General features: G+C 37.7%; 2 protein-coding genes across 5 annotated transcripts in view; both read left to right on the top strand.

The window, feature by feature from the left end:
- Positions 1-9,299, top strand: part of slmapa (sarcolemma associated protein a) — a 148,292-nt gene extending 138,993 nt beyond the window's left edge. For 3 of the 4 annotated variants that reach the window (XR_003935505.1, XR_003935504.1, XR_003935506.1), the window contains 2 exons: positions 1,904-2,282; positions 9,284-9,299. Coding sequence is in view for 1 of the 4 variants with exons in the window: in XM_030135349.1 (XP_029991209.1) it covers positions 1,904-1,999 (96 nt within the window). In the remaining 3 variants the exon portion in view is untranslated. Of the gene's footprint in view, positions 1-1,903; positions 2,292-9,283 lie in introns of those variants that run through there. The other variant, XM_030135349.1, reaches the window with a different exon arrangement.
- flnba (filamin B a) overlaps positions 8,854-26,687 on the top strand; it is a 290,646-nt gene continuing 272,812 nt past the window's right edge. The window contains 1 exon segment of the mRNA XM_030135348.1: positions 8,854-9,145. Coding sequence (XP_029991208.1) covers positions 8,854-9,145 — 292 coding nt within the window.

Here is a 26,687-nt window from a genome sequence, read left to right as displayed (position 1 = left end):
TATTCCCTCACTTGTGTATCACCTGTAAGTCACAAACAAACTTGAGGAAACTCATTTCATCACAAAAACAAAAATCACAAAAATGGCAAGGGCATGAATAATTTTGAGAATGACTATATATGTTCACAATTTTGTACTAGCAGGTTGAACAGAAAAATAAATGTAGGAGAAGTTGCCAGTTTGACTTGAGTTAGAAGTGATTTTTACAGATATTTTGATATTAAAGTTTTTCCCATTTGAAAGTGGAAAAAATAGGATGTTAAACAATTTTAAAACAAAAATAAGACCTGTATATTGAAAAGGATGCAACAAAAAAAAACATTAAAAACCAAAAAACATTAAAAGAAAATATTTTAGATTCAGATTACTTTATTAATCCAAGAGGAAACTGTGTTACAGTTGCTCAATGCCAATATAAGATAAAGTAGCAGGGAAAAATTATAAATATTGCATATCCATGTTTGTTCCTAAATATGCATTAAAACACTATTTTAAACACAATTACAACAAGCAATTTGTACAATATGCACTAGACAAAATAAAATAGTGTATATTTTATGATTAAACAAATTTTTAAACTGAAAAACACTGGTCATTGTGCATTAATTTTAGGCTGACCGTTCCCCTGATTTGTCGAAGTGTGATTAAAAATTAAGACTTGGGCAGAATAATATTTGACTGAACTGCCCAAAAAGGACAGTAATTTAGTTTAATCTGGTGTACTTTCATTTGAAATTCAACATTATTGGGCTTTATGTACAGCCCCACTATTTACTGAAGTTGAAGCAGCTCTTTTATTTACTGTCTTTCATTATTGGACACACTAGCCCCTTTTACACAACACTTCTGTTGCGGGAATATTTCGCCTTTATTCTGGAACGTCGTCTGTAAACGAGATGGTGGGATCATTTGGTCCCACCTTTATCGCAGCTTTGTAATGCCTCTGGAAGTAGTAACAAGAGCCATGATAAAGATGGGATCATGAGTTCAGAACGCAATGTGAAAGGAACACCTCCTGTTCCACAACTAAGGTGTGACGTTTTGGTGATGGCAATCCCCAGCGTGGGAGAGACAGCAGGTGACCATGGAGGCACTGACATGATTTTGCAGCTACATGCCATTTTCCCCCGGGGCAGAAAGCTGGCAGCGGCAGGCCGCAGAATCCATGCCAGTGTCTCCTTATACGCCTGCTGTCTCTCCCGCATCATGGGGATTTAAAAATGAGGGCTGCATCACTGGCCTTTTGATTCCGGAACGCAGGTCCGCTGTGTAAAAGTCCAGCCTGTCTCACCTTTGTTACGCCTTTGGCTTTGCTGTGTAAATCAGTCAATGGTGGAAAAAAGGTGGGATCACCATCTTGCCTTTTTTCTGGGATCTCTGTGTAAAAGTGGCTTCTGTTTTAATCCAGGTGTGCCTGCAACTTTTTGTTGTGACTACTGTGGTCAGGCACACCTGGATTAATCAGTGTGTCCAATAATGAAAACCATGAAATAAAGGAGCTGCTTTAAGTTCAGGAAGTAGTGGGGCTGTACATAAAGCCCATTCCTGACTAGGCAGGTTATCAGTCAGTAGGAGGGGTATTGTGGGGCAGGGATATTATTAAGCTACACCCAGTTTTTTTTTTTTTTCCTTTAAATTTTATTTTTTTATTTTATTTTTAAGTAAATCTGTGAAACTCTTGCCCCCTACAGACAAAATACATTACTCTTCCATACCAAAATATTGATGTGTGGAAGGTTCCATTTTTCTGTGCACAGACGTCTTAACTGTGTTGTGCGTCTTATTGTGGACATGGTGTCTCTGTGTGTCCTCCATCGTCTCTTTCGGCTTGTTGATGTTTATGAATATCAGACTAACCTCTTCTCCATTCTCCATTTGTTTTTTCTTCGTTTGTTGTTGACAGAGCGGCTGGAGCCCCTGGATGCCGGTCGTCGCTGTGATGGTTGCCGTGATGGCCGCGGTCCTCTACCCCAACCTCACCAAGAGCACCTCCACCTGAAACACACTCACCCTCATACATACACGCACACATACACAAACACTCTCCAACACACACACCAGGCTGTGAGAAGTCACTGCTTTACCTGTAAAAAGTCTAATTGTACATAATTGTAGAGGGAATATAAAGGTTGTGGTTTCTACACAGGATTCAGATTCTTCACTTATTTTTCTTTTCTTTTTGGTGGGAGAGTAGTTTGGGTTTTCACCCAGCTCTCTCTCAGCTGTGGTGGGGTTCTTTTTTTTTTAATTTTTATTTTTTATCAGTTTTAATCTTTTTTTCTGTTTTTTGTTTTTTTGTTTTTTTTTTTTTTCCCTGAAGCGTCCTCCACATAAAACAAAAAACCCAAACAAACCTGCCTGAAAACTGACACACGTGAGGGCGTCCTCAGTCCAGTCGGGGACAGATTTCTGCTGCACTTTGTTTTCATTCTGTATTGGATATTTTTGTCTGTTTTTTTTTAATCACAGATAGGGCTATGTTATGTGGCCAAAAATGAAACAGTATTGAAAAGGTTTTTTTCTGTTTCTGTGAACTCCAAACAGTTAACAAACAGGGAGGCTAAAGAGAGGAAACACTGATCTGGATTTAATCATTTTCACATTGATTAAAGTGCAAACGCCCCCATTAATGCCATTCACTGTATTTACTGCTGAGCCCTAATCATACACTGATATTTACTCAAACCATGTCTATAAATGATTTCATGGTCATAAGAGCTGCAGTGTTCACTTTCTCTTGCACTGGATGTGAGTATATCATGGCTGTGAGCTGAACAGTTATTTCACTGTTAGTTATTGTGTTGATTACCTTACTGTTGTTTGATGTTTAAAATACAAAAAAAAAACCTGAAATGAGTGTAAACATTTTCCCTCACATCCCTGACATCTTGTTTAGTCAATAATCCAAAGAAACTCACTTTAGTGTCTTTAAAGAGAAAGAAAAATAGGAAATGCAATAGAAAATAAGCACATTTAAGAATCTGGATCAATTCTGTTACTGAAACCAATTATCAAAATAGTTCTTGTTGTAATTGACAACTAATTGATTAATCATTGCAGCTCTGTTTCTTATTGATTCTTTGTTATTTTATTGCAAGTAAAAATTTCTCAAAAACTGTAAAAGCAATTCATTTCTCTCAAATAAGGATGTCGTACTGGATGTGAATATTTATTGAAAGTTCATTTAATTGTGGTTTGTCTCAGTATGTGAAAGCCTTAAAGACACTGCATCATTCTCCCTTTAAAACATCTTCTGTTTCATTCCTTGGCATCAAAGTTTTCAGCCTTAACTGAATCCTCTTCAGTCCTGGATGTGAGTAAATCTGTCCCGACTGGACCAGGTCTGGGTTTTACTGAATTGATCCAAGTAGAGATCATGGAGATAACGGCGTTTTTGTGTTGTCCTCTGCTCTGTTGTAGTTGGGCCATGGTGGACTCCTGTGTTTTTTGTTCCATTTCGTTCTTTTCAGGGGAATCTGGGTGGGGTTGAAACTTGAAGCCAAAATAATTACAATAAAGGTCTGATTTATTTTTTTCTGTTTTGTTAATTTTGCAGCACAGAAAAGGGGGTTGAAGTGCCTCTGATGTATCTAACACAGTTTCTCTGAATGAACACACACACACTGTGGTCTGTTGGGTTTGTTTCTGTGGAGAAGTTGGCAATCAGTTACATCTCTGAGATTTGTCCAAGACCTCTCTACATCTGATGTTTTAGAATCACAACCATTAAGTTACATTCAGAGCAGTCACCCCATCAGCTGTTACTGTTAAACCAGTCACAGTATTTGAAAAAATGAAAAAAGCAGTACCGCCACATTCACTGGTTTATTTAAGTTGTAAATGTTCTGTCAAATTTCTGAATTTTTTCCAGTAGAATTTATTTTCATTTTTATTTGACGTAAATTTACTACTGTGAAAATCTGAACTTAAAACAAAATGTATGATTCCGAATTCACCGTGCAGACAAGTCAAACCAGAATCTGATGGCTATTTTTCTCCAGATTTGTTTAAATGATGTGTTTTCAGTGTGCAGAGTTTCTTTCATGTTACACAAGATGCATTTTATGAACAACACAATCTGATCAGAATAAGAGTGCACTGTTGAACTTTGGTACTAAAACTCTCTTTCCCCATGATCTGAGACTTTAGTGACATAAATACTCCATCTTTTCTGTGTCAGTTGTGAATGTTGCGTAGTTTCAGATGAGTCCAGGCTTTGGGGGAGGTTTCTGAACGACTGCTTCTCCACCTCAGGCCTCTACACATGATTTCAAACCCAATAATCTCTGAAACGTGCGTGTGTGTGTCGTTCACACTCAGAACTCTTGAGCAGCGTTGGTCATCGTTTGTGTACTCTTTGTCTCGTCTACGTGTTTTAAAAGAAAAAACGTCGAACAAATATTCCTGATGTTTAAAGAGAAAAACACTACAATACAGAGAGAATTGTAAAATAAATTGTTATTGAATGATGTGCTACTAGACTTATTTTGTTAAAAATGTTTAGAGATATGTGAGGGAGTTGTGTAGAGGAGATGAAGATGTATTGAATATGCAGAGAAATGTTTGGATTAAAGTTGTAGCAAAGCTGACCCACCAAACCAGCTTCATGACTCTTCATTCACAAACTGTAAAGCCCACTTTAAGTATGTTTTTAACTGGGTGAGATGTGTGTGATACTGAAGGACTACAGGCCTCAACCTGTTTGTCTGAGCTGACGTCTTTCTCATGACAAACACACATCAATCATCTTGACGGAGGAGTGTGTTGTCATGTTTATGAGGTTGTTACGACAGAGAAGGAATCAGACTAACACCACAGCGGATCTGTTTCTTCATGTTGAATATCATGACTCCATCACTCACTCATTTATTTGGAAAAGCAGATGAATGAGTAACAGGACATGTTTAAAAATGTTTAACTCAGATTCTCCTTATGACAGACCTACTAGAAACATCTGAGTGGTTTGAAGATTTTTAATGTAAAAATCCAAATGCTGGTGAGATTGTCAGTCAGTTTAAAGCTAGCATTAATGTCATGTCACCTCAGTAAATGTACAGGAGAAAAACTAATAAGATTAAAAAAAAAAAAAAGTCAATTAGATGCACAGGACATACAGAAAATGGAGATACCATCTCTCACTGTGTTATTAAATGCCATGCAATTTATTAAAAAAGATAAGCCTGTAATAGAACATGAAAAGCATAAATCAAAACTATAATATCAATAGTTCAATACAGTAATGGTTTTGAGATGAGGTGAGTAATGGAACAAAACAGCAGATTTGATGTAAATATCATTTGTCATATTTTTTATATAGCAGATATAACAATTTTTAAAATTACATTCTAATAGAGGGTGTGTTATTTATTCAGTTTAATGATAAGATCTGATTCAATTGTGCAATTGTTCAATTGTACATACATTTTCCAGTAAATTTCAACTTACCTGAGGATGTTTGACAAAAACTCAAATTTTCTCATAATTATAAGATACTGATTATGTTGGGACACAGATTTTTTTTTTTTCCTGAAGTTAATGTGTGTATCAATATACAAGTTATATATCATATTCTGCATATGACCTGTGTTTGTCTGATGATTATGTTGTGAATAGAATGGAAGACACTGAGTGTTTTATGACAACTGGGAAAGCACAGACAGAAATTATGAGATGCATGGAATCTGTAAACAAAGGCTTTTATTACCTCTGCCAAGGAATGGCGGAGGTTATGTTTTCATTGGTGTTTGTCTGTTAGCAAGATAACTCAAAAAGTTATGGATGGATTTTGATGAAATTTTCAGGAAACGTTGATACTGGCACAATGAACAAATGATTCCATTTTGGCAGTGATGGGGGGTGGATTTTGATGAAATTTTCAGGAAATGTTGATACTGGCACAAGGAACAAGTGATTAAAATTTGGGTGGGGGGCGCGGCCCGATCTGCCTTGGCAGAAGTCTGCGCTCTCTAAGTGCTTTTCTAGTTTTAATAATGAAAAGAGTTTCAAATCATTTACAACCAAAAAAAATCACCAGAGTCAGTGGAGGGAGCTGGAGATCTGAACAGTTAAACAAATCCAACACAACATGAAAACTCATCTGATCAAAAATATGAAACAAATATCAGATGAACAACAAAAGTAAATGTTTCATGAGAATGTATTATTTTATGATTGAATTTTAACAAGGTGGTAATAACAGGATACACATAAAAAAAAAAAAATCAATTACGGTTGCTTTAAAACCGTAGGCTAACGTTTTATTTTGATACTTTGATGATATAGATACTTTAATTGCAAAATTAACTAGAAGCACTCAGAGAGCGCAGACCTCCGCCAAGGCTGATCAGTGCCCCCCCCGTGGGCCCCCCCACCCCCGATCACCACCAAAATTTAATCATTTCTTTCTTATCCCATTTCCAACAAACCCTGAAAATTTCATCCAAATCTGTCCGTAACTTTTTGAGTTATGTTGCACACTAACGGACAGACAGACAAACAAACAAACAAACAGACAAACAAACAAACCCTGGCAAAAACATAACCTCCTTGGCGGAGGTAATGGTTGTTTTTTTTTTTTACAAAATAGATCCAATGGACTCTATGCAAAGCCCCACTACTTCCTGAACTTCAGGTGGGTCCTTTATTCCCTGTCTTTCATTACTGGACACACTGATTAATCCAGGTGTGTCTGCTACTTCTTGTTGTGACTTCTAATTAATTAGGCCCACCTGGATTAATCAATATGTCCAATAATGAAAGACAGGAAATAAAGGACCCACCTGAAGTTCAGGAAGTTGTGAGGCTGTGCATAGAGTCAATTTCAATGAAATTTTCCATATATGACTGTGTACAAAACAGGGTAGGTAATATAAATACAATAAAGCTGAGACAACTTTATAAAGTATATGAACGACGTAACAGAAAGCAGCGGTGAAGAAAACCGCACATAGAGCAGAGAATAAATCCAAAACGTAACTGAATGAACAGTGGTGATAGGAGAAAAAAACACAGAGGGGATGAAAAAGTGACAGCTTTAAAATTATTAGTCGTGTCTGATTGGAATCTTAAATTTCAATCTACTGTAAAAATACAAAGGCTCATTCTCTCATTTGGATGATTTTCCCAGAAGCTTGAGACATTTTGTTCAGATTTCTGTCACCTCAGTTTTTTTTTTTTTTCTTCCCCCATGACATTAAACAAATGCTGCGAACATTCAGGAAAAAATAAATGGACGAAAACCTCATTTAAAACACTGATATTTTACCTGCTGCTGTTTGACTTGATTACCATGGTTTCCGTCCTCTTATAAGAACGGGATGTAGCCCCCTCGTGCATAGACGATCTTCGAGAAGCCAATTCCCCCCCCCCCCCCCCCCCCCCACCCCCCCCACCCCAATGATGCCTTCACTGTCATCTGAAATTGGACTTTTATAATGTCCCTCCAAAACAGAAAGAAGTGCTTTTAGGATTAATAAATGTTGAAATAATGAAAGAGTCGCGATCATCCTTTCAAAAGGAAACAAATGATACCAATGACGCAGATTAATTTTATGATGAACTTGATTTATAAATATGAATAGAATTGAAAAATAGGAAAAATTATAAGAAAAAATAAAAAATAAAATAGCAATTTCTTGTATTGATTTTGTTAGTAAACTCTGTAACAGCCAGTTGATTGCTTAAATATTTGAGATGGTGTTTGCATTTTTATCAGTAAATTCAAACTTTTTATTGATGTTTGTTGTAACATTTAGCTGCCATGAATTTTGTTTTGTTTTGCTGGGTCCACCAGTGTGTTTTGTTCTTAAATCCATCAGTGTTGTAGCTCCAGACTGCTTTTACTAGGATACCATACCATACCTCATTGACCCCCCCACCACCACCACCACCGACCATACATTATATTATAGTGTTGTAAGATACAATCCTGAAATAACTATTGACATTCACCTCTATCAAAAACATGACTGGTTTAAAGGGTTTAAAAAATGCTTGACATTTTTTAAATGACATTGACTTTTAGAAGAGATGCCCCACTTTGTATTAGGAACAACTCTTTGTGTTACTATTGTTCCCTCTTACAAATGACCCTACAAATAGTAAGTATTGCTGAATAGTAGAGCTGAAATGAATTAATAAATTAATATTAATCCATTAATAAATATCATAATATACATAATTATTATTAATAATAATGATTTTATACACACACACACACACACACACACACACCCTTATGTGTGTGTGTGTGTGTGTGTGTAAATATGTATATCCATTAATATTGTTATTGTTGTTATTATTTCTATATAGATACTTTTGTATGTGTATCATTTTACTGTTATACTTTTTGTGGTAGTTTCAGCTGGTTCTGGAATAAAGTTGTTTGTCATTTTCAGACATGTCTGTTTACTATATATATATATATATATATATATATATATATATATATATATATATATATATTTATTTATTTATTTATTTATTTATTTATTTATTTTTTTCTCCATCTATTCAAATAATTACTTAGTCGAATTGAAGAAAACAGATTAGAGAGTTACACAAATAATTGATAGTTGCAGCTCTACTGAAAAGTTTGCCAAAAAACAGGGAGACTATTCATGGGGCAAATATTTTTGACCGACAGGGGGCGGTAATACCCCATTATCTCTGCAAGAGTCTGAACATTTCGACTTTTCGATTCGGTCCGTGAAGGCAGCTTAGTCAGTCTGAGAGGTTGAGTCCGAAGCAACTTGAGGCACTGGGACAAAGAAGCTCTGTGCCGAACTCCGACCCGCACCGACCCGAAGTCAGACAAGACACAGTCACAGGAACACTCGGCAGAAGGCCCTGAAGATGCCGGCCACAGAGAAGGACCTGGCGGAGGACGCTCCGTGGAAGAAGATCCAGCAGAACACCTTCACCCGCTGGATCAACGAGCACCTGAAGTGTGTCAACAAGCGAATCGTGGACCTGCAGCTGGACCTGGGCGACGGCCTCAGGCTCATCGCCCTGCTGGAAGTTCTGAGCCACAAGAAGATGTACAGAAAATACCACCCGAGGCCCAACTTCAGGCAGATGAAGCTGGAGAACGTGTCCGTGGCTCTGGAGTTTCTGGACAAGGAGAACATAAAGCTGGTCTCCATAGGTGAGTCCATTCATTACTCTGGAAGTTTCTTCGGGCTCCGAAATCCACAAATGTTGCTCCAAACATTGCTTTATCTCATTATGTTCAACTCAGACGCTATAGGAGCCCGGGTAATGCTGATTTGGTTGGGTTATTTAGCTCTTTTTCCCCAGATAAAGCTCCGGTTCACAGTTTTCTGTCGGGCTGTAAACGAACTGCCTTTGAAAATTTTACAAATTTAAGCATCTCCTATCTTTTCCTTATGATTGAATATCAAAAATATTAATTTGAATATTGGGAATATATTTGGTGTGAATCTGGATTCTATTCGGCATACATATTATATTAAAAGTATGTCTCTCTCTGTGTAAAATGTGTACTTTAGCTCATTACCTGGCCGTGTTTAGGGACCGAATACTGCGACAGGAAAGTATTAGAGCTTCTTGTGTACTGTAAATCCAAGTAAAAGGTGCTTTATAAGGATTTTCCTGTCTTGGCTCGGGTTTTATAATACACACTGTATCTACTTTTATCAGACACCAAAGTTCAGGTCTTTGGTGAATTTGACTAGAAGTTTACCGGCGGTATGTGTAGTTTTATCACCGTTTTTTATTTAAACTAGAAAAGCACTCGGACAGCGCAGACCTCTGCCAAAGGCAGATCAGTGCCCCCCCCACAAAAATTTAATCATTTGTTCCTTGTACCAGTATCAACATTTCCTGAAATTATCATCCAAATCCGTCCATAATTTTTTGAGTTATCGTGCACACGGACAGACAGACAGACAGACAAACCAACGCCGGCAAAAACATAACCTCCTTGGCAGAGGTAATAACACCAGTCACTGTGTTGGAAAAACATACCAGCAGGTCGTTAATGAAAAGTGCAGGTTATTTTTCATTAGTCCCCAGGTGCGTCAGTTTAGATCCCTGATGCCTCACAACTTTCCCTTCAGGAACAGTTCATCGGGTTGTTTCAGATTTACCTGACCGTCCGCGAATGCGTTCTTCCAGAATATGCTGATCATGTTTTAATAACTTTAGAAATGAGGCCGTGTCTTAATCCATCCATGGGAGTAATAAACTCTTCAGTGTGTTCCTTCTGATAGATGTCTGTGAAACCAAGTCATATGTAAAATTTTGGATTTCATTGAATTTTGTGTAATTGTATCCAGAGGTTCAGGTCTCACAGTGATGACCGAAGATGTAGTTTCTGAAGTTATGACATTAACCCTGAAAGATCCAAGCATTCACTGTTGACCAAAACCATATACTGTTGTAAAATGTTTAATCCCCCTTCGATCCACCAATACTATAAAAACATGTAAATAATTGGCATAAAATACAGTTTGTCATCTTTTCATGGTCATCAGATATGACCAATTTGGACATTCAGAAGCTTTGTAGTAAACGTCCAAAAACTGTCATCTACTATAACACTGATTCACCAGCAAAACCTATTGAGTTTGATATAAATGACAGTGGATGGACTGGAGACATTTGGTTTTATAATAACCTTTGAATTTTCTATGAGCATTTATGAGTGTCTACATGGTCATTAAATTAAATTAAATATAAGAACACACATGATTTACACTGAAAATGTAAAATACAAAGGATAATATTAGAATAAATGCTGGTAAATCACTTAGAGAAAAATACATTTGTAACTAACTAACGCTGGCGTGAAACAAAAGTGAAACTTTACATACTTTCAATGTCCAACTCCCGGGTTCTTTTCCTCTAATATACAGAGAGTGTGTGTGTGTGTGAGACAGAGAGAGAGCGAGAGTTAGTGTAAGTGTTTGAGAACTACCGTACACAGGCAGCAAATAACGTTCAGTTGGTAGAGTGGGTCAACCTTTGACCAAAGGGTCGGCCGTTCGAAGCCTGGCTCCAACTGTCCACATGTCATTGGGAAAGACACTGAACCTTAAATTGCTCCCAGTAGAGCCTGGCAGTGCCTTGCATGGCAGCAGCCGCCTACTGGTGTATGAATGCCTACTGGTGTATGAATGTGTCTGTGAATGGGTGAATGTGAGGAACTGTAAAACGCTTTCGGCACCATTAAGGTGTAGGTGCGCTATAGAAGTTCAGTCCATTTACCAACGTCTCTTTCCTTGTTGTCTTTCACTGGGAACCTGAAGTGATCCCAAACAGGACTGTAAACAGAACGGCTTCATTGTCTTCCCTCCAGGTTGACATCATATTTGTTGTTAACCATGGTTATGGTAACCTATGGTAACTGGTATTTTGGGTCAGTGTGCGCTCCTTCAATATGTCCGTGTGAAACTTGAGCAGATTTAAAGTTCTGCATCGAACATTAGTTACTTTTTCTTTTTCTCAACATACTGTGCCGTTTTGGTACAGCTGTGCACCGGACCGAACAGGTGCGTACCGAATCGGTTTGGTCCAGTATGTGTACCGTTACAGGCCTGGTAACTACATATAAAGCCACAGCTGTCCTGGGGCAGGCTGATGGAAGCGTGACTGTAAAAGGCTGAGTACAAAGGCTGAACCCAAAAGCAAGACCACGAGAAACCAATAAGGTTTAGTGTTTTTATTAAACACTTTAACAGGGAAAATGGAACAACATAGAGAATATATAATTCCTGTGGAGCCTCTGGTTCCGGGGATAAACGTCTGGGCTGCGGGTGGTAACGACAGGCGATCGGCTGGGCCGAGCCGGGAAAACCCCAACGGAATCCCCAGGTAGTAATCCAGGCGGAGGTCGAAGCACAGGTGATCGTTGGAGGCTGAGGTAGTAAAAGGAGCAGGCAGAGACAGAGTCGGATAAACGAACCAGGTCGGGAACAGGCAGGCAGGGTAGGAACAGGCTGAATCGATGGTCGAGGGACGAAAACAGGTCAAACACGGCAGACAAACGAACAGGATCCAAGAAACGCTGGTAAGTGAACACAAACTACTTGTAGAGCACAAACTGGCAACTGAACAGGGGAAGGCTGAGGGTTTAAATACACAGGAGGGCGGGAAGGCAATGAGACACAGGTGGAGATAATCAGGGAGGAGTCAGGTAATTAGGGAAAAGGTGAACACGATCAGGGAGAGGAAGTAAAGACAACAGACAAGACACATGAGGGAAACTTAACAAAATAAAACAGGAAACGACAAACAAAACAGAAAAGACAGACAAAGTCCAACAGCCGACATGACAGTGACTGCCAATTTACACCTACTGGTTATTTCCAAACAGAATCACCACTCCTGTGTTTATGAGGTGAGACGTCCTCAGTTTGGGTCCAACATATGTCTGACCCTATATGTGGAGATCATAGTCAGAGCTGATTGTGTAAATATACCTGCATAACAGTTTCACTCTGCTGATTCTGTTGATGTGTGTAGAGTCACACGGCCTCAGTAGGACACTCCTGTGGTTAAAGTATCTGTTCTTTAGTTCAGACACCTTTGAGGACATTGAAGTGTGGTAGTTCATGTGGGTGTCATCAATACCCATCACTTCTCAATGAGCAGATATGTGTTTGTGTCATGTCACACGTGTGACCGGAGAACACGTTCAGTGGAGGTTTGATTTTCCACAGCAGAGAGGAAATGACTAGTAGGGTAGGATGCACACACAGATGACCCTGAAGATGTGTTATTTTAAAAACGGCTGATTATACACTGACCTTCTTTACAGTTGAGTCTACAAAGACAGCTAAAAGTCATAGTTGTTAGGCGACTTTCTCTTCTTTCCTAAAGCAGAAACATGTGACTCTGTCTGATGACAATACTCAATGATACATGGAGTTTTAAATGGTTTTCAGATGTTTTTCTACAGTGCAGACCAATGAGATGAACTAGGTCACACATGCACACTGGTGGTAGATGAACTTACTGCTGCTCTTGGTTTCCATCAAGGGTTTGAGGACAATAAATAAAGTTTGTGTTAACCTTAAGTTTCTACGTCATTGAAAGTAAAGTCAGCCTTTATTTAAGATTCTCAGGAATCAGAAATTAACGTCTCTCTCATTTTTATAAAATAATCGTTGATCATTTCATGATAAATCAAGACATTATTTGGTCTTTAAAATGTCAGAAGACCCAAATGAAAGGGCCTGAGATGTGGGGGAATGAAGTCAGAAAATAAATTCAATTTTAGAAGCTGGAATCCAAAAATTTCAAATTTTTTTCCTGAAAAAAGTGACTCCAAGTGATAATTGATTATCAAAATAGTTTTTGACAATTTAACAGTCAACAACTAATTAATTAATCGATTAGTTGTTGGCTATTCAAGCTGTCAGGTAAACAAGACACATGAGCTTTTAGTTTGATTTTATTGTAAAAGAACACACACACAGGCATGTAATTAAAATATTATCAACCTTTATAGTTTAAAGTTGCATAAAATGAGCAGAAAGACACAAAACTGTTCAAATGACATTATTTGTATGCAGTTTTCTGTCGTCTATAATGCCATCATTGTGACCATAGTGCAGTGAACAGGACTCGTGGACTGATTTTGGTAAAATGTGTCCATGTGACATCAAATGGGTAACATCAGTGTGCCACATGCCTCACCTAACAGAAAAAAGAGCGGATGACCACAGGGGATTGCAGGATGTCATGTTTGCTGCTGCAGTCGTGTGATAGAGTTTATTTGCATTGTGAGGCTCATCAGTGCTACCTCCCTTGTCTGCTGGGACATTTGACCTAAGGTGGTCTGCAGGTAGTTTTGCTGTGCTTTTGAGAAGAAAATGTGCTTTGATGTGCTCAAGTGTTTCTTATATTTTGGGGACACGATCCTTTTTGCACTAATGGAGATAAAATGATCAACTTTTTTATTTAAACTTGAAAAATAATTGAAATCAGACCCTCATTTATGAAACAAAAGAATAAAAGAGACAAGACAACACATAAGTCTATACAGTTGGAAGGTAAGTGATAGGTCTCTGCAAGATGTCAAATGAATACAAGGACTGACTGCATGAAAATCACAGAAACCGCTTAGTTCTGGTAACACACTAGAAAATACTCAGCCTGATTCTGGACCTGGGGGTTAGGTAGTGCCAGTTGGGTCCAGAATCCCTATAAAAGATTAACGACCTGATCACAATCAAGGTGTACAAGTATATTTGCATCAGTTATATATCAGTTATATATTTTGGACTTTAAAAGAGAAATATCAGACAAATAAAATGGCCTGTCTGATTTTTTGATAGAGCATTATTATCTTTTATCTGTATGTGCATCCTTTCTGGTACCCTTGATTGTGATCAGGCCGTTAAAAAAAAAAAAGAAAAAGAAAAAAAAGCAAGCTTAGAATTTTTAGAAGATGAGAAGACAGAATATGAGAAGATATAGAGTGTTTACTCGGTGGGGGTTAAAGTTTGGTGATATGGCCAAAATAATTAATCCTCATTTTTTAATGTTAATATTTTCCTTTTTTTTCAATGTATGGACAATTTAGAATTTTAATCAATTATTTTCAGCCTACGTGAACTGAAGACAAAATATGACTGAAAATATTCTTTACCTAAAACTATATTGTCCGTTGTATGACTGCACAAATGCATTCACATTTAACACATTACAAAAGGAGGAATTGTGTGTGTGTACACACACACACACACACACACACATATATATATATATATATATATATATATATATAGAGAGAGAGAGAGAGAGAGAGAGAGAGAGAGAGAGAGAGAGAGAGAGAGAGAGAGAAGGATCGTTGAGTGTAGTAATCAAAATCATAATTGAATTTCGATTAATTACACAGCCCTACTAAGAGGTGATTTATGGTTGAAGTCAATTTAGTCAGTTGATGTAGCCTAAGGCACTGTCATGTTGCCTAAACACACATAGTAGTTGGTGAGTACATGCAGTTAGTGTTGCACTACAGCAGTGACTATAACTCGCACTGTTCCTGACTGTGTGTGTTTTACCTGTTTGGATGTTGGCCAGAAGTGTGTGTGTATGTGTGTGTTGTGTTGAGAGGGAGTTGTCTGTCCTCTTGTGTAGGCAGGTGTTTCTTCATTTGTACTGCGTCATCAGCAGTTTCAGTCTGTGTCGATTAGTCATTGGTCAGTTTGCAGAAAATGTATTTTGTAAGCAGTCAAACTTTTTATTTTCCTGTAAATCTAAACATCATCCAAGTCCACTCCTGTTTTCAGCAGAGCTTTATGAGCTTCTTAGAGGCCCTAAATGATAGGCCTGTAATGGTACACAAAATTTTTGGTTCGGTACATTTTCAGTTTTCAAAGCTACGGTTCGTTTTGTTTTTTGTTTTTTTTTTCAGTTCGGTACAGGAAGAAAGAAAACCCCTCAAAATGTCTTTAATGCATTTATGAATATTTGAACATTTTCCCCCTAATTTTTAGAGACAATAGAATATAGAAAAAAAGGAATAATATAATTCTGCTGCTATAAATCAAATAGAAAATAAAATAACTAAAATATTACTAAATGTATTTTGAACATTAATATTCACCTTTCCCTAAAAGGTAGTTTTGAACAAACAACAAAAATCAAATCACAAATCAAATCACAGTTTTTGAAGTAGCTATTGGAGCTTTCATTGAAGTCAAACGAGCACCTTTTGTCGGAGGGGAAGGATCTTGGAATGTCATAGCAGTACTGTGATCCAAAATGTGAGTGAGTGAGTTAGTGTGAGAGAGAGAGAGAGAGAGAGAGTGTTTTAGAACTACTGTACAACATAGGCGGCTGTGGAAGCCAATTACGTAATAATGACCCATAATGTAATAAATTTGCCATTTTTGAAATGTAACAGGCCCATAACGTAATAACTGACCAATAACGTAATAAAAGTCCTGAACCGGTAACGTAATAACTTTTGACCAATAACATAATAACTTATTACGTTATCGTTTGGTTATTACATTATTGGCCTGATAAAAACAAAAATTCTTTGCAAATGTAATAACTGAGCCAATAACGTAATAATATATTAATATCACTTTTTTTAAGTTTCATTTATAAGATAAAACTGTGATAAAATCTCTCTCCCTCTCTCTCCCTCGCTCTCTTTCTCTCTCTCTCTGCCCCCCCCCCCCCCATGTATTTGTCCATTTAACTTGATGGTAAAAATGATCTCTAGTCCTGTCTGCTGCTCCTTAGCCTTTTAAAGTATCTACAAATGAAATGGAAGCACATGTTTGAAAACATAGACAATGGTATGATATGAAATATGTATGACATGCAACTCACTCTTGAAAATCGTAATTTTTTTCACTGTTAAGGATTTTTGGATTTCCCATAATTGACCACTAGAGGGCTATGGTGTGACGCTTACTTTATTCAGTTGTCCAAAACTTCCTTGCTTCCTTTCTAGGACACATGTTGAAAGGTAATTAGTGATCAATTTTCTTTGGTGAACAGTTCATTTTCTGGAAATTCTTGCATATACCATGTATAGTCTTATATATTTAGTGCAAGTGGATATAACATTACTGACAGTGTATTCAAAGTAAACTGACTATCCCTAGCTAACTGTTGGCTAGTTATTATCATTATTAACTATTACAGCTTGATAATGTCAGGGGGTATAAACATTTTTAAAGTAAAGTGTGCACATATGTGTGTGTATGCATGCGTCCGTGCATGTGTTTGTGCGCGCATCTGGTAAATTTTGTGGAACAAAATGGATAAATTGAATAGATCAAATATGGGACAAAACCTTAAAGATGTTTATACCCCCTGATATTATCAAACTGTAATGGTTAATAATGATAATAACTAGCCAACAGTTAGCTAGGGATAGTTAGTTCACTTTGAATACACTGTCAATAATGTTATATCCTCTTGCACTAAATATATAAGACTGTACGTGGTATGAGCAAGAATTTCCATAAAATGAACTGTTCACCAAAGAATCACTAATTACCTTTCAACATGTGTCCTAGAAAGGAAGCAAGGAAGTTTTGGACAGCTGAAGAAAGTAAGCGTCTCACCATAGCAGCAACAGTGAAAAAAATTACGATTTTCAAGAGTGAGTTGCATGTCATACATATTTCATATCATACCATTGTCTATGTTTTCAAACATGTGCTTCCATTTCATTTGGAGATACTTTGAAAGGCTAAGGAGCAGCAGACAGGGCTACAGATCATTTTAACCATCAAGTTAAATGGACAAATACATGGGGGGGGGGGGGCAAGGAGGGAGGGAGGGAGAGATTTCATCACAGTTACATCTGATAAATGAAACTTAAATACAGTGATATTATTACGTTATTGGCTTAGTTATTACATTTGCAAAGAATTTTTGTTTTTTATCAGGCCAATAACGTAATAACCAACCCGTAATGTAATAAGTTATTATGTTATTGGTCAAAAGTTATTACGTTATCGGTTCAGGACTTTTATTACGTTATTGGTCAGTTATTACATTATGGGCCTATTATATTTTAAAAATGGCAAATTTATTTATGGGTCGTTATTACGTTATGGGTCGTTATTGTGTTATTGGCTTCTACACGGCAAATAACGTTCGTCTTATCAACGTCTCTTTCAACGGGACCTGAACTGATCCCAAACAGGACCGTAATGATGGCAGAGGGTCTTCAATCTCTTCCTTCCAGGTTGACATCATATTTGTTGTTTTTTTTAACCTTATGACAGCTGCTATTTCGTATTTTGGGTCAATGTGCGCTCTTTCAATATGTCCGTGTGGAACTTGCACAGATTTAAAGTTCCGCATCGAACAAGGTCTTTCATTCCTTTTTCTTTTTCTCAACATACAGTGCCATTTCGGTACAGCTGTGTACTGAACCGAACAGGTGCGTACCGAAATGGTTTGGTATGTGTACCGTTACAGGCCTACTAAATGATAACATATGTGATTATAGTTATCATAAAGCTGCATTAGAGAATCAACCAACACTAGATTTTATAATAATGATAGTTTGGGGGCAGGAAAAAGCTGACAGTTGATTGGCTCATATAATCCCCACCCTTGAATCTGAAAAACACATGACTTCATTTCCAAAATGTAATATTTTTAACTTTATCAGAAACAGGATAACCATTGAGCTGAACATCTAAATTAAAGTAAAAAATATATAAAATGAATCATTAATCGTTGAACATGAAGTAACAGGTCAGTATAAGTGTAACTGTCATCAAACTAACTGAAAATAAATCCAGGTAAACAAGATTTGTGTATTTAGAGCCATTATTTTTGCCTCAGAGTTGGTACTTCCAGTCAGCTTTACTTTTTGAATACTAACAGATGTATAGTTTCTATCCTATTGGTATCGATTAATGGGTCTGTTTGGAACCTTTGGACCTAAATGTTCATGGTGTTTTCTGATTGTTGGAAATTGAGTGGACACTCTGCTGGCATTTGTTTTTCACATGTCTAAATACCTACTTTACATAATACAATACCCTTGAGCCTCAGCTCCTGTTACTGTGGAGAAGACGTTTCAAACTAGCACTGTGATCTTACAACGTCAGAGGTGAGTTTGTGTTGATTTGTTGCATTGACGAAAGAATTATTGGATGTCCGTGAGCTGCAGGTTTAAACAGATACTTCAGAGATATGTTCATGGGAAAGGTTTATTGAATCATTATAGAACTAAAATGAGACAAATTAGGCTCCAATCTAAGTAACTAATGAAACACTCAGCTTTGTCCATATCAGTCCAAAATGACACAAAAACACAGAGTTGCAAGTCAGAACAAAACAGTCATTACACACAAATTAACTTAAGAAACCAGAGAAAACTATTTTAGCTTACCTTTATTTGACAAGAGGTGAGAAAAGAGTGATTCAGATGACGGATTTTCATTTTACCTCAAAAGATCCTCAGATGATCTTTTAGCCACATCGCCAGACTTTAGCCGGTGATGAATGTCCATCACATTGTGGATGACACCTCTGTGATTGGATGTTTGTTGCTGCAGTGCATCATGGGAGTCAGCTCAGCCCAGTATTCAGTATGAGCTGTGTGTCTTTGTCATGTGGAAGGAAACTGGAGCTGGTGGAGGAAGCTGCTGGAAATGAACTGAGGTGACATCACTAACCAACAATCCAAAAAAAAAAAAGGCCAACCTGTGTGTTTGTGTGTATGACAGCAGAGAACAGGCCGAACAGGATCTGCTACTTTCAGTTCTGACCTAAATGGAACTACACAACCTCATTCACACACAGGTTCTCCTTCCAGCTATTTTCATACAGTAACTTTAGATTTAAAGGAAGAAACCGAGACTTATGTAAAATAAGTGTAACATTAGAATATGTAATAAATAGGTACTGGATGACATGAAAAACACAGCAGTTCTGCCTTTTATATTGAACCCATGAATTAAAGTGTAAAAACAGTAACAATAAAAACACTAATGTCCAGATGACCACCTGTCATTATGGTGGCCATAGGTTAATACTCTCAGAAACGCTGTGGGGGAATTTCTTCTTTTTGGGTAGAATTACAATCTGTGATCTGAAGCACAATATACATTACTGGCCATTTATAACTAAACTAAGTTTTCCTCTAATTAGACTTGCACCAATTACAATTTTTTGGGCCGATTCAGTTTTCCAATTTGCAGGGTGTTTGGATGGCCAATACAGATTTTGGCTGATTCCGATCCAGTGCTGGCACAGTTACCCTTCACTCTCTACACTGCTGACTTTTCCCACCTGTCACCCACCTGCCACCTGCAGAAGTTCTCAGATGACTCTGCCATTGTTGGCCTCATCACAGATGGGGACGTACAGAGGACTTATCTAGGACTTTTTGGACGAAGCCACCTCCAGATTAATGCCAGGAAAGGCAAAGACACACTAACCTGATTTTTGCCAGTTGTACATCATCAGGCAGTCTGGCGAGATCGGTGACATGAGTCTGTTTGGTGTGTTCTGTTTGATTGGCCGTCGTTAATGCCATCGCCAGTCTTTTTGGCAGATTCAACATACGTAACCGGCCACTACCCGTCATTCAGTCAGACCAATGTGATTGATGGAGGGATAGCCCTTGACTTGTATTCACTAGTCAAGGGCTATCCCTCCTCTCCTGAAGGAGAAGTTTCCATGTGAATACAGCAATGCAAAGGTACTTCACACTATTATTGTCTTCTATAATGGGCCATTCACTGCTTGTATTGTATCTGAATGAGTGCCAGTCAGTGTTGACTGTGGACTTAATTCATTCTATGAAGTGAACACTATTAGCATTGTTAGCATAGTGCGATTTCTCCTTAGTTTTTGCCTGCAACATCTTTCTTCTTCCACAGGAAGAAGCCTGAGAGCTGACAACGCCAGTATCTTCCTATTACTGGCCATCTGTTCAACGAGCACAACAACAACCCTTCTGGACAAGTCAACACTCTCTGCTGACAACAATCACTGATGACAGTGAGCTCTGGGTTTTGGTCTACAGGGATGTTCCATCATTTCTGGGTTTATGTCTCGTGTAAGCGCAAAACCTACATTTGAGTTGGTAGTCAGTTTGGTGTGTTCTTCACACTTTGACCGTGTTGGGGAGACTGGTGCCGACTGATCAGTCGGGCAACCTTTTCTGGCGACAGTCGGCAGTCGGGTTGACCTTAAGACCAAGTTGGTTGTGGACTTTCGTCAGCATCCCCCCAGTCACCAGTGAACATCCAGGGAAGGGACATTGAGATGGTGACATCTTATAAGTACCTGGGTGTTCATCTGAACCATAAACTGGACTGGACTGACAACACCACTGCACTTTATTAAAAAGGTCAGAGCAGACTCTAGTCTGTTCAGGAACCTAAGGTCCTTTGGGTGCGGGGGGCACTCCTGAATACCTGTTTTGACTCTGTGTGTATATATATATATATATATATATATATATATATATATATATATATATATATATATATATATATATATTACATCGCCAAAAGTATTTGCTCACCTGCCTTGACTCGCATATGAATCTAAGTGACATCCCATTCCTAGTCTATGGGGTTCAATATGATGTCGGTCCACCCTTTGCAGCTATAACAGGTTCCACTCTTCTGGGAAGGCTGTCGACACGGTTTAGGAGTGTGTTCATGGGAGTTTTTGACCATTCTTCCAGAAGCGCATTTGTGAGGTCACACACTGATGTTAGATGAGAAGGCCTGGCTCTCAGTCTCCGCTCTAATTCATCCCAAAGGTATTCTGTCAGGTTGAGGTCAGGACTCTGAGCAGGCCAGTCAAGTTCATCCACACCAGACTCTGTCATCCATGTCTTTATGGACCTTGCTTTGTGCACTGGTGCACAGTCATGTTGGAAGAGGAAGGGGCCAGCTCCAAACTGTTCCCACAAAGTTGGGAGCATGGAATTGTCCAAAATGTCTTGGTATGCTGAAGCATTCACAGTTCCTTTCACTGGAACTAAGGGGCCAAGCCCAGCTCCTGAAAAACAACCCCACACCATAATCCCCCCTCCACCAAACTTTACACTTGGCACAATGCGGTCCGACAAGTATCGTTCTCTTGGCAACCGCCAAACCCAGACCCGTTCATCAGATTGCCAGATGGAGAAGCGCGATTCATCACTCCAGAGAACGCGCCTCCACTGCTCTAGAGTCCAGTGGCAGCGTGCTTTACACTACTGCATCCGGCGCTTTGTATTGCACTTGGTGATGTATGGCTTGGATGCAGCTGCTCGGCCATGGAAACCCATTCCATGAAGCTCTCTGCGCACTGTTCTTGAGCTAATCTGAAGGCCACATGAAGTTTGGAGGTCTGTAGCGATTGACTCTGCAGAAAGTTGGCGACCTCTTCGCACTATGTGCCTCAGCATCCGCTGACCCCGCTCCGTCAGTTTACGTGGCCTACCGCTTCATGGCTGAGTTGCTGTTGTTCCCAAACACTTCCACTTTCTTATAATACAGCTGACAGTTGACTGTGGAATATTTAGGAGCGAGGAAATTTCACGACTGGTGGCACAGGTGGCATCCTATCACAGTTCCACGCTGGAATTCACTGAGCTCCTGAGAGCGACCCATTCTTTCACAAATGTTTGTAAAAGCAGTCTGCATGCCTGGGTGCTTGATTTTATACACCTGTGGCCATGGAAGTGATTGGAACACCTGATTCTGATTATTTGGATGGGTGAGTGAATACTTTTGGCAATAGAGTGTGTGTATATATATATATATATATATATATATATATATATATATATATATATATATGAACCCAACCGATATTTTTGGGGAAGATGCCGATACCAATATTGGGGGCAAAAAAAATGCCAATATCCAATATATCGGGCGATAACTGATATATTGGCCAATATATGGAATAAGAGCATTGATATACACAGGATATATACTGTACATGAACATAAATTCTTATAATACCCAAAATATGATTCAACACAAAGAAGCAAAAGACTACTAAATTAAAATAAGGAACTGTAATTAGTAACACTGTCAACATAAGGACTGTAAACCCACTGATAAATAAGAAAAGGCAAACTTTAAACAATGATAAATAAGAAAAGGCGAACTGTAAACACAATGATATAAGAAAAGCAAACTAAACACATTGATAAATAAAAAAATTTGTAGTGTTCTTTGCTTTGCTGGTGCTGGAGCCCTGGCTAACTCTTGCACTGCAGATGTTGCATCTAGCGCCTGTGGAGTCTTTTGTGAAGTGGCTTCACATCTTACTCTTCCCCTTTGCTTGTGAAATGAAAATATATACATTTAACCCTCCGGTATCCAGGTGCGCCTTTTGGGCACACTTTGCACTTCGTTTTAAAAAACTTAAGATTATTTTTCACAATTTAAATAAGGTTAGAATTCAAAAGTTGTTAATTTTTGCATGGTCTTTAAAATTCTGGCCACCAACTAAAATTTGCATGTTGTAAACAAAAGAAAATTACAAGACTAGCATCTGTCTCCCAAGTGTGTCTAAAACACACTATTTCTTCCATTTGATATATATGATTAGGGCTGACCTTGATTTACAAAAATAAAATCAGATTAGAGCAGAAAAATAAATCAATATATAATATTTAATAGTTTGATTTATAAGTGTGCATTTTACGTACACTTGGTGACAGATGCTAGTATTTTTGAACATTTGACCTAGCGCCAAAAATAATAATGCAAATAACCAATGTTGCTGTTAATCATTGACATATGCCAGGCTGCAAAAATCAAATAATATATGATCCACTTTTTATGTAGTATACTGAAAAAAAAAATTTTTTGTGCTTTTTGCATCCAAAAAAATTGTTTATTTACATTACAAACACGGCATTTAAAGGGTTAAAAAATGTGACAATTATTGAGTATTTGGTATTTTTATTTATGGCTCAAGTTGATGAAATAGAAAAAAAGTGTAAAAGAATTAAAAACAAACTGTATGAAAAATTTTTTGACATTATTCCACAAGTGTGTCAAAATGGCACACTTGGTGCTTAGTAAGGGCCTTGCTGGATGGGATACCGGAGGGTTAATGCATTTTGGTTATTAGTATAGAATTTGATTCTATAGTTGGCCATTTTAAAATAAAAACAAGTGGCTGCATTTAGCTAAAAGTGATAATGCATAGGCTAATGTGAGGTGTTTTTAAACTAATACATTATGTGTTTTTAAAAGGTTTATTCACAAAAACATCTCACCAATATCAATTAGTCATATTTACTAGCTAATGAAAAGTTGCATCTGCAGCCACTGGGTATTTGCAAACAGCTCAAAAATAAATGCTGAAGCAAACATAAAAAGTGAAAAAAAGTTGTCTACAAACAAAATAAGAAATAATAAAAACATGCATCACATTATTAGATATAATACAAGGGACTAAACTACATTTTATGTAACAATCAAAGTTCAAGGTATTTATACCCGTGGGTAGATTTGTTTTGCAGCAAGCTCTCGCTCACTGCTGGTCGCTGCGTGCGCCCAACACAAATCCTTCGAAAGAATTACAGTGAAGATAATGCAAGCACATACATCACATACATAAGACATTGTAAACACAGTACACGTGGTCACGTGATGGAACTTTTTCAATGGATTTGGTTGTGGGAGGGGGACAGGAAGAGAAGAAGAATGCTGCTGCTTTCAAAATATGCAATACATAAAATTACAACTAAATACATTACTTGGAACCTTTCAAAATTATTTTAATGAAGACATTAACTTGTGAATTTATGAGCCCTGGTAAATCCTGCATGACAGTATGAAGTGAAGTGGGACGCTGTATAGTAGTCTGAGATTAATGATGGACATGGGAGTTAACCGTTGCATAAAGATGCAACTTACATAACTTTAAAACGCTGTATAACAGTCTGATATTAGATAATGGTGGATATGTTGATTAACAGTTGCATATGTCTTTATTTCACAGAGATGCAACTTACACGACGTTAAAACGCTGTAATACATTCTCTAAAACTTTAGTGAAAAAAAACTAGAATGTTCTCCTTGGTGTACCCTGACAGCGTGTTTCCGCAAGTACGTTTTTGTCATGGGGCACTAAAGTGTAGTGTTATATTGTTTTACAAAGTCGCATCTTACCATGGAGTAAAATAAAGGCATTTTCTTTCGCTGTTTTCTCTCTTCTTCTCTGCTGCAGCCAAGTGAGTGTGAGAGGTTTGTGTGTCTGTGTGTGAGGGGGAGGGGCCAGGTATTCGGGCAGTGTGCAGCATACAGACACAGGAACGGAGCGACAGAATCTCTGCGCGGCAAAAAACTTAAATTAATATATCGGCTACATATTGACTGATGTTGATTTATATATATATATATATATATATATATATATATATATATATATATATATATATATATATATACACACACACACACACACACACACACAAACACACAGGGTGGGGAAACAAAATTTACAATGAACATTTAGTTGTTTTTTCTCAGCAGGCACTACGTCAATTGTTTTGAAACCAAACATATATTGATGTCATAATCATACCTAACACTATTATCTATACCTTTTCAGAAACTTTTGCACATATGAGTAATCAGGAAAGCAAACGTCAAAGAGTGTGTGATTTGCTGAAGGCACTCGTTACACCAAAGGAGATTTCAAAAATAGTTGGAGTGTCCATAAAGACTGTTTATAATGTAAAGAAGAGAATGACTATGAGCAAAACTATTACGAGAAAGTCTGGAAGATACTATTAAAGAAGAATGGGAGAAGTTGTCACCCGAATATTTGAGGAACACTTGCGCAAGTTTCAGGAAGCGTGTGAAGGCAGTTATTGAGAAAGAAGGAGGACACATAGAATGAAAACATTTTCTATTATGTAAATTTTCTTGTGGCAAATAAATTCTCATGACTTTCAATAAACTAATTGGTCATACACTGCCTTTCAATCCCTGCCTCAAAATATTGTAAATTTAGCTTCCCCACCCTATACATATATATATAAATATATATATATATATATATATATTTATATATATATATATATATATATATATATATATATATATATATATATATATATATATATATATATATATATATACATACATACATACATACATACTTATTGATGGAACTGAAGTGCACAGATCACCTCTATGACCGAGGCATTGAAGTTTTCCTGCACAAAGAAAGGAGGTTGGATTTTATATAAATAATGAGTATCTTTGGTGAGTAGGCTGTAATGTTTTAATTTTTTGTCATGTTATTAGATGAATGTTGAATCTGAACTGGTCCAGATGATGTACATGGCACAGCTGCGGTTGTAGTGTAGAGGTTTTGAGTTGTCTTGTATTTCTCTCTCTCTCTCTTTGTTATGCCACACCTTGTTATGGCTTCTATAATTGTGATATCATAGTGGTGGTAGTAACAGGGGCATTAAACTGAGTAAGTCCTCACTGAAGGTCCGCCATTGCGGTTTAGTATATGTGTAAATCCGACGCTCAGCACTACGTTGGCACAAGCATTCATTCAGACTCATGCATGAACTAAGGAGAATTTGGCCGGAAGTCACAGTCCTTGTGATCTCATAAGCCACCTTTTGGCCGTGCTGGTCAGATTAGAATGAGGTGATTGTAGACAAAGCTGATTGAATTTACCGTTCTAATTTGGTGATGTTTCTCTACTGTTGTGGCTTGTACTGATACACATAAACCATTCACCTGTCTGAAGAACATCAACATCAACAAGGTAGATTTTCTACAGTTTGAAAACAATCCAGAGAAAGGGTAGAATTCTGCCAATTCTTTTTTGGTATCTGGCCATTTGATTTACACTATGCTGAATGGTAATAATGGGGCTTCATCCAATAACACCAAAAACTATGAAGTACTGCAGCTTTAGTGGATGCAAAAGTTGTGTAATCTGAAATAATACAGAACATTGAGGATTGGATTGCACAAGAGCCACTGTTGAGAGTCAGGATCCTCTGTATCTAATAAAGATATGAATCTGCAGTGGGCTCAGCATTTAGAGGCTCCAAACGGTAAATGCTAAATATTAAACTAAACATTAGTGTGATGTGGGAGTGAGTGCTTTTGGAATTGGCCACATGACATGACAGTAGGCGGCTGGGGATGTCGACCCTGTTGAATTGGAAACCAAACGTCCCTCAGCTGGATTTAGACTGTTGACATACACCGCCATGGCAACCAAGA

This window comes from Sphaeramia orbicularis, chromosome 5 (genome assembly GCF_902148855.1).
Source record: "Sphaeramia orbicularis chromosome 5, fSphaOr1.1, whole genome shotgun sequence".
NCBI classification, from domain to species: domain Eukaryota; kingdom Metazoa; phylum Chordata; class Actinopteri; order Kurtiformes; family Apogonidae; genus Sphaeramia; species Sphaeramia orbicularis.
Note: the sequence above shows the minus strand (reverse complement) of the source record. Positions and strands in the feature narration are given on the sequence as shown.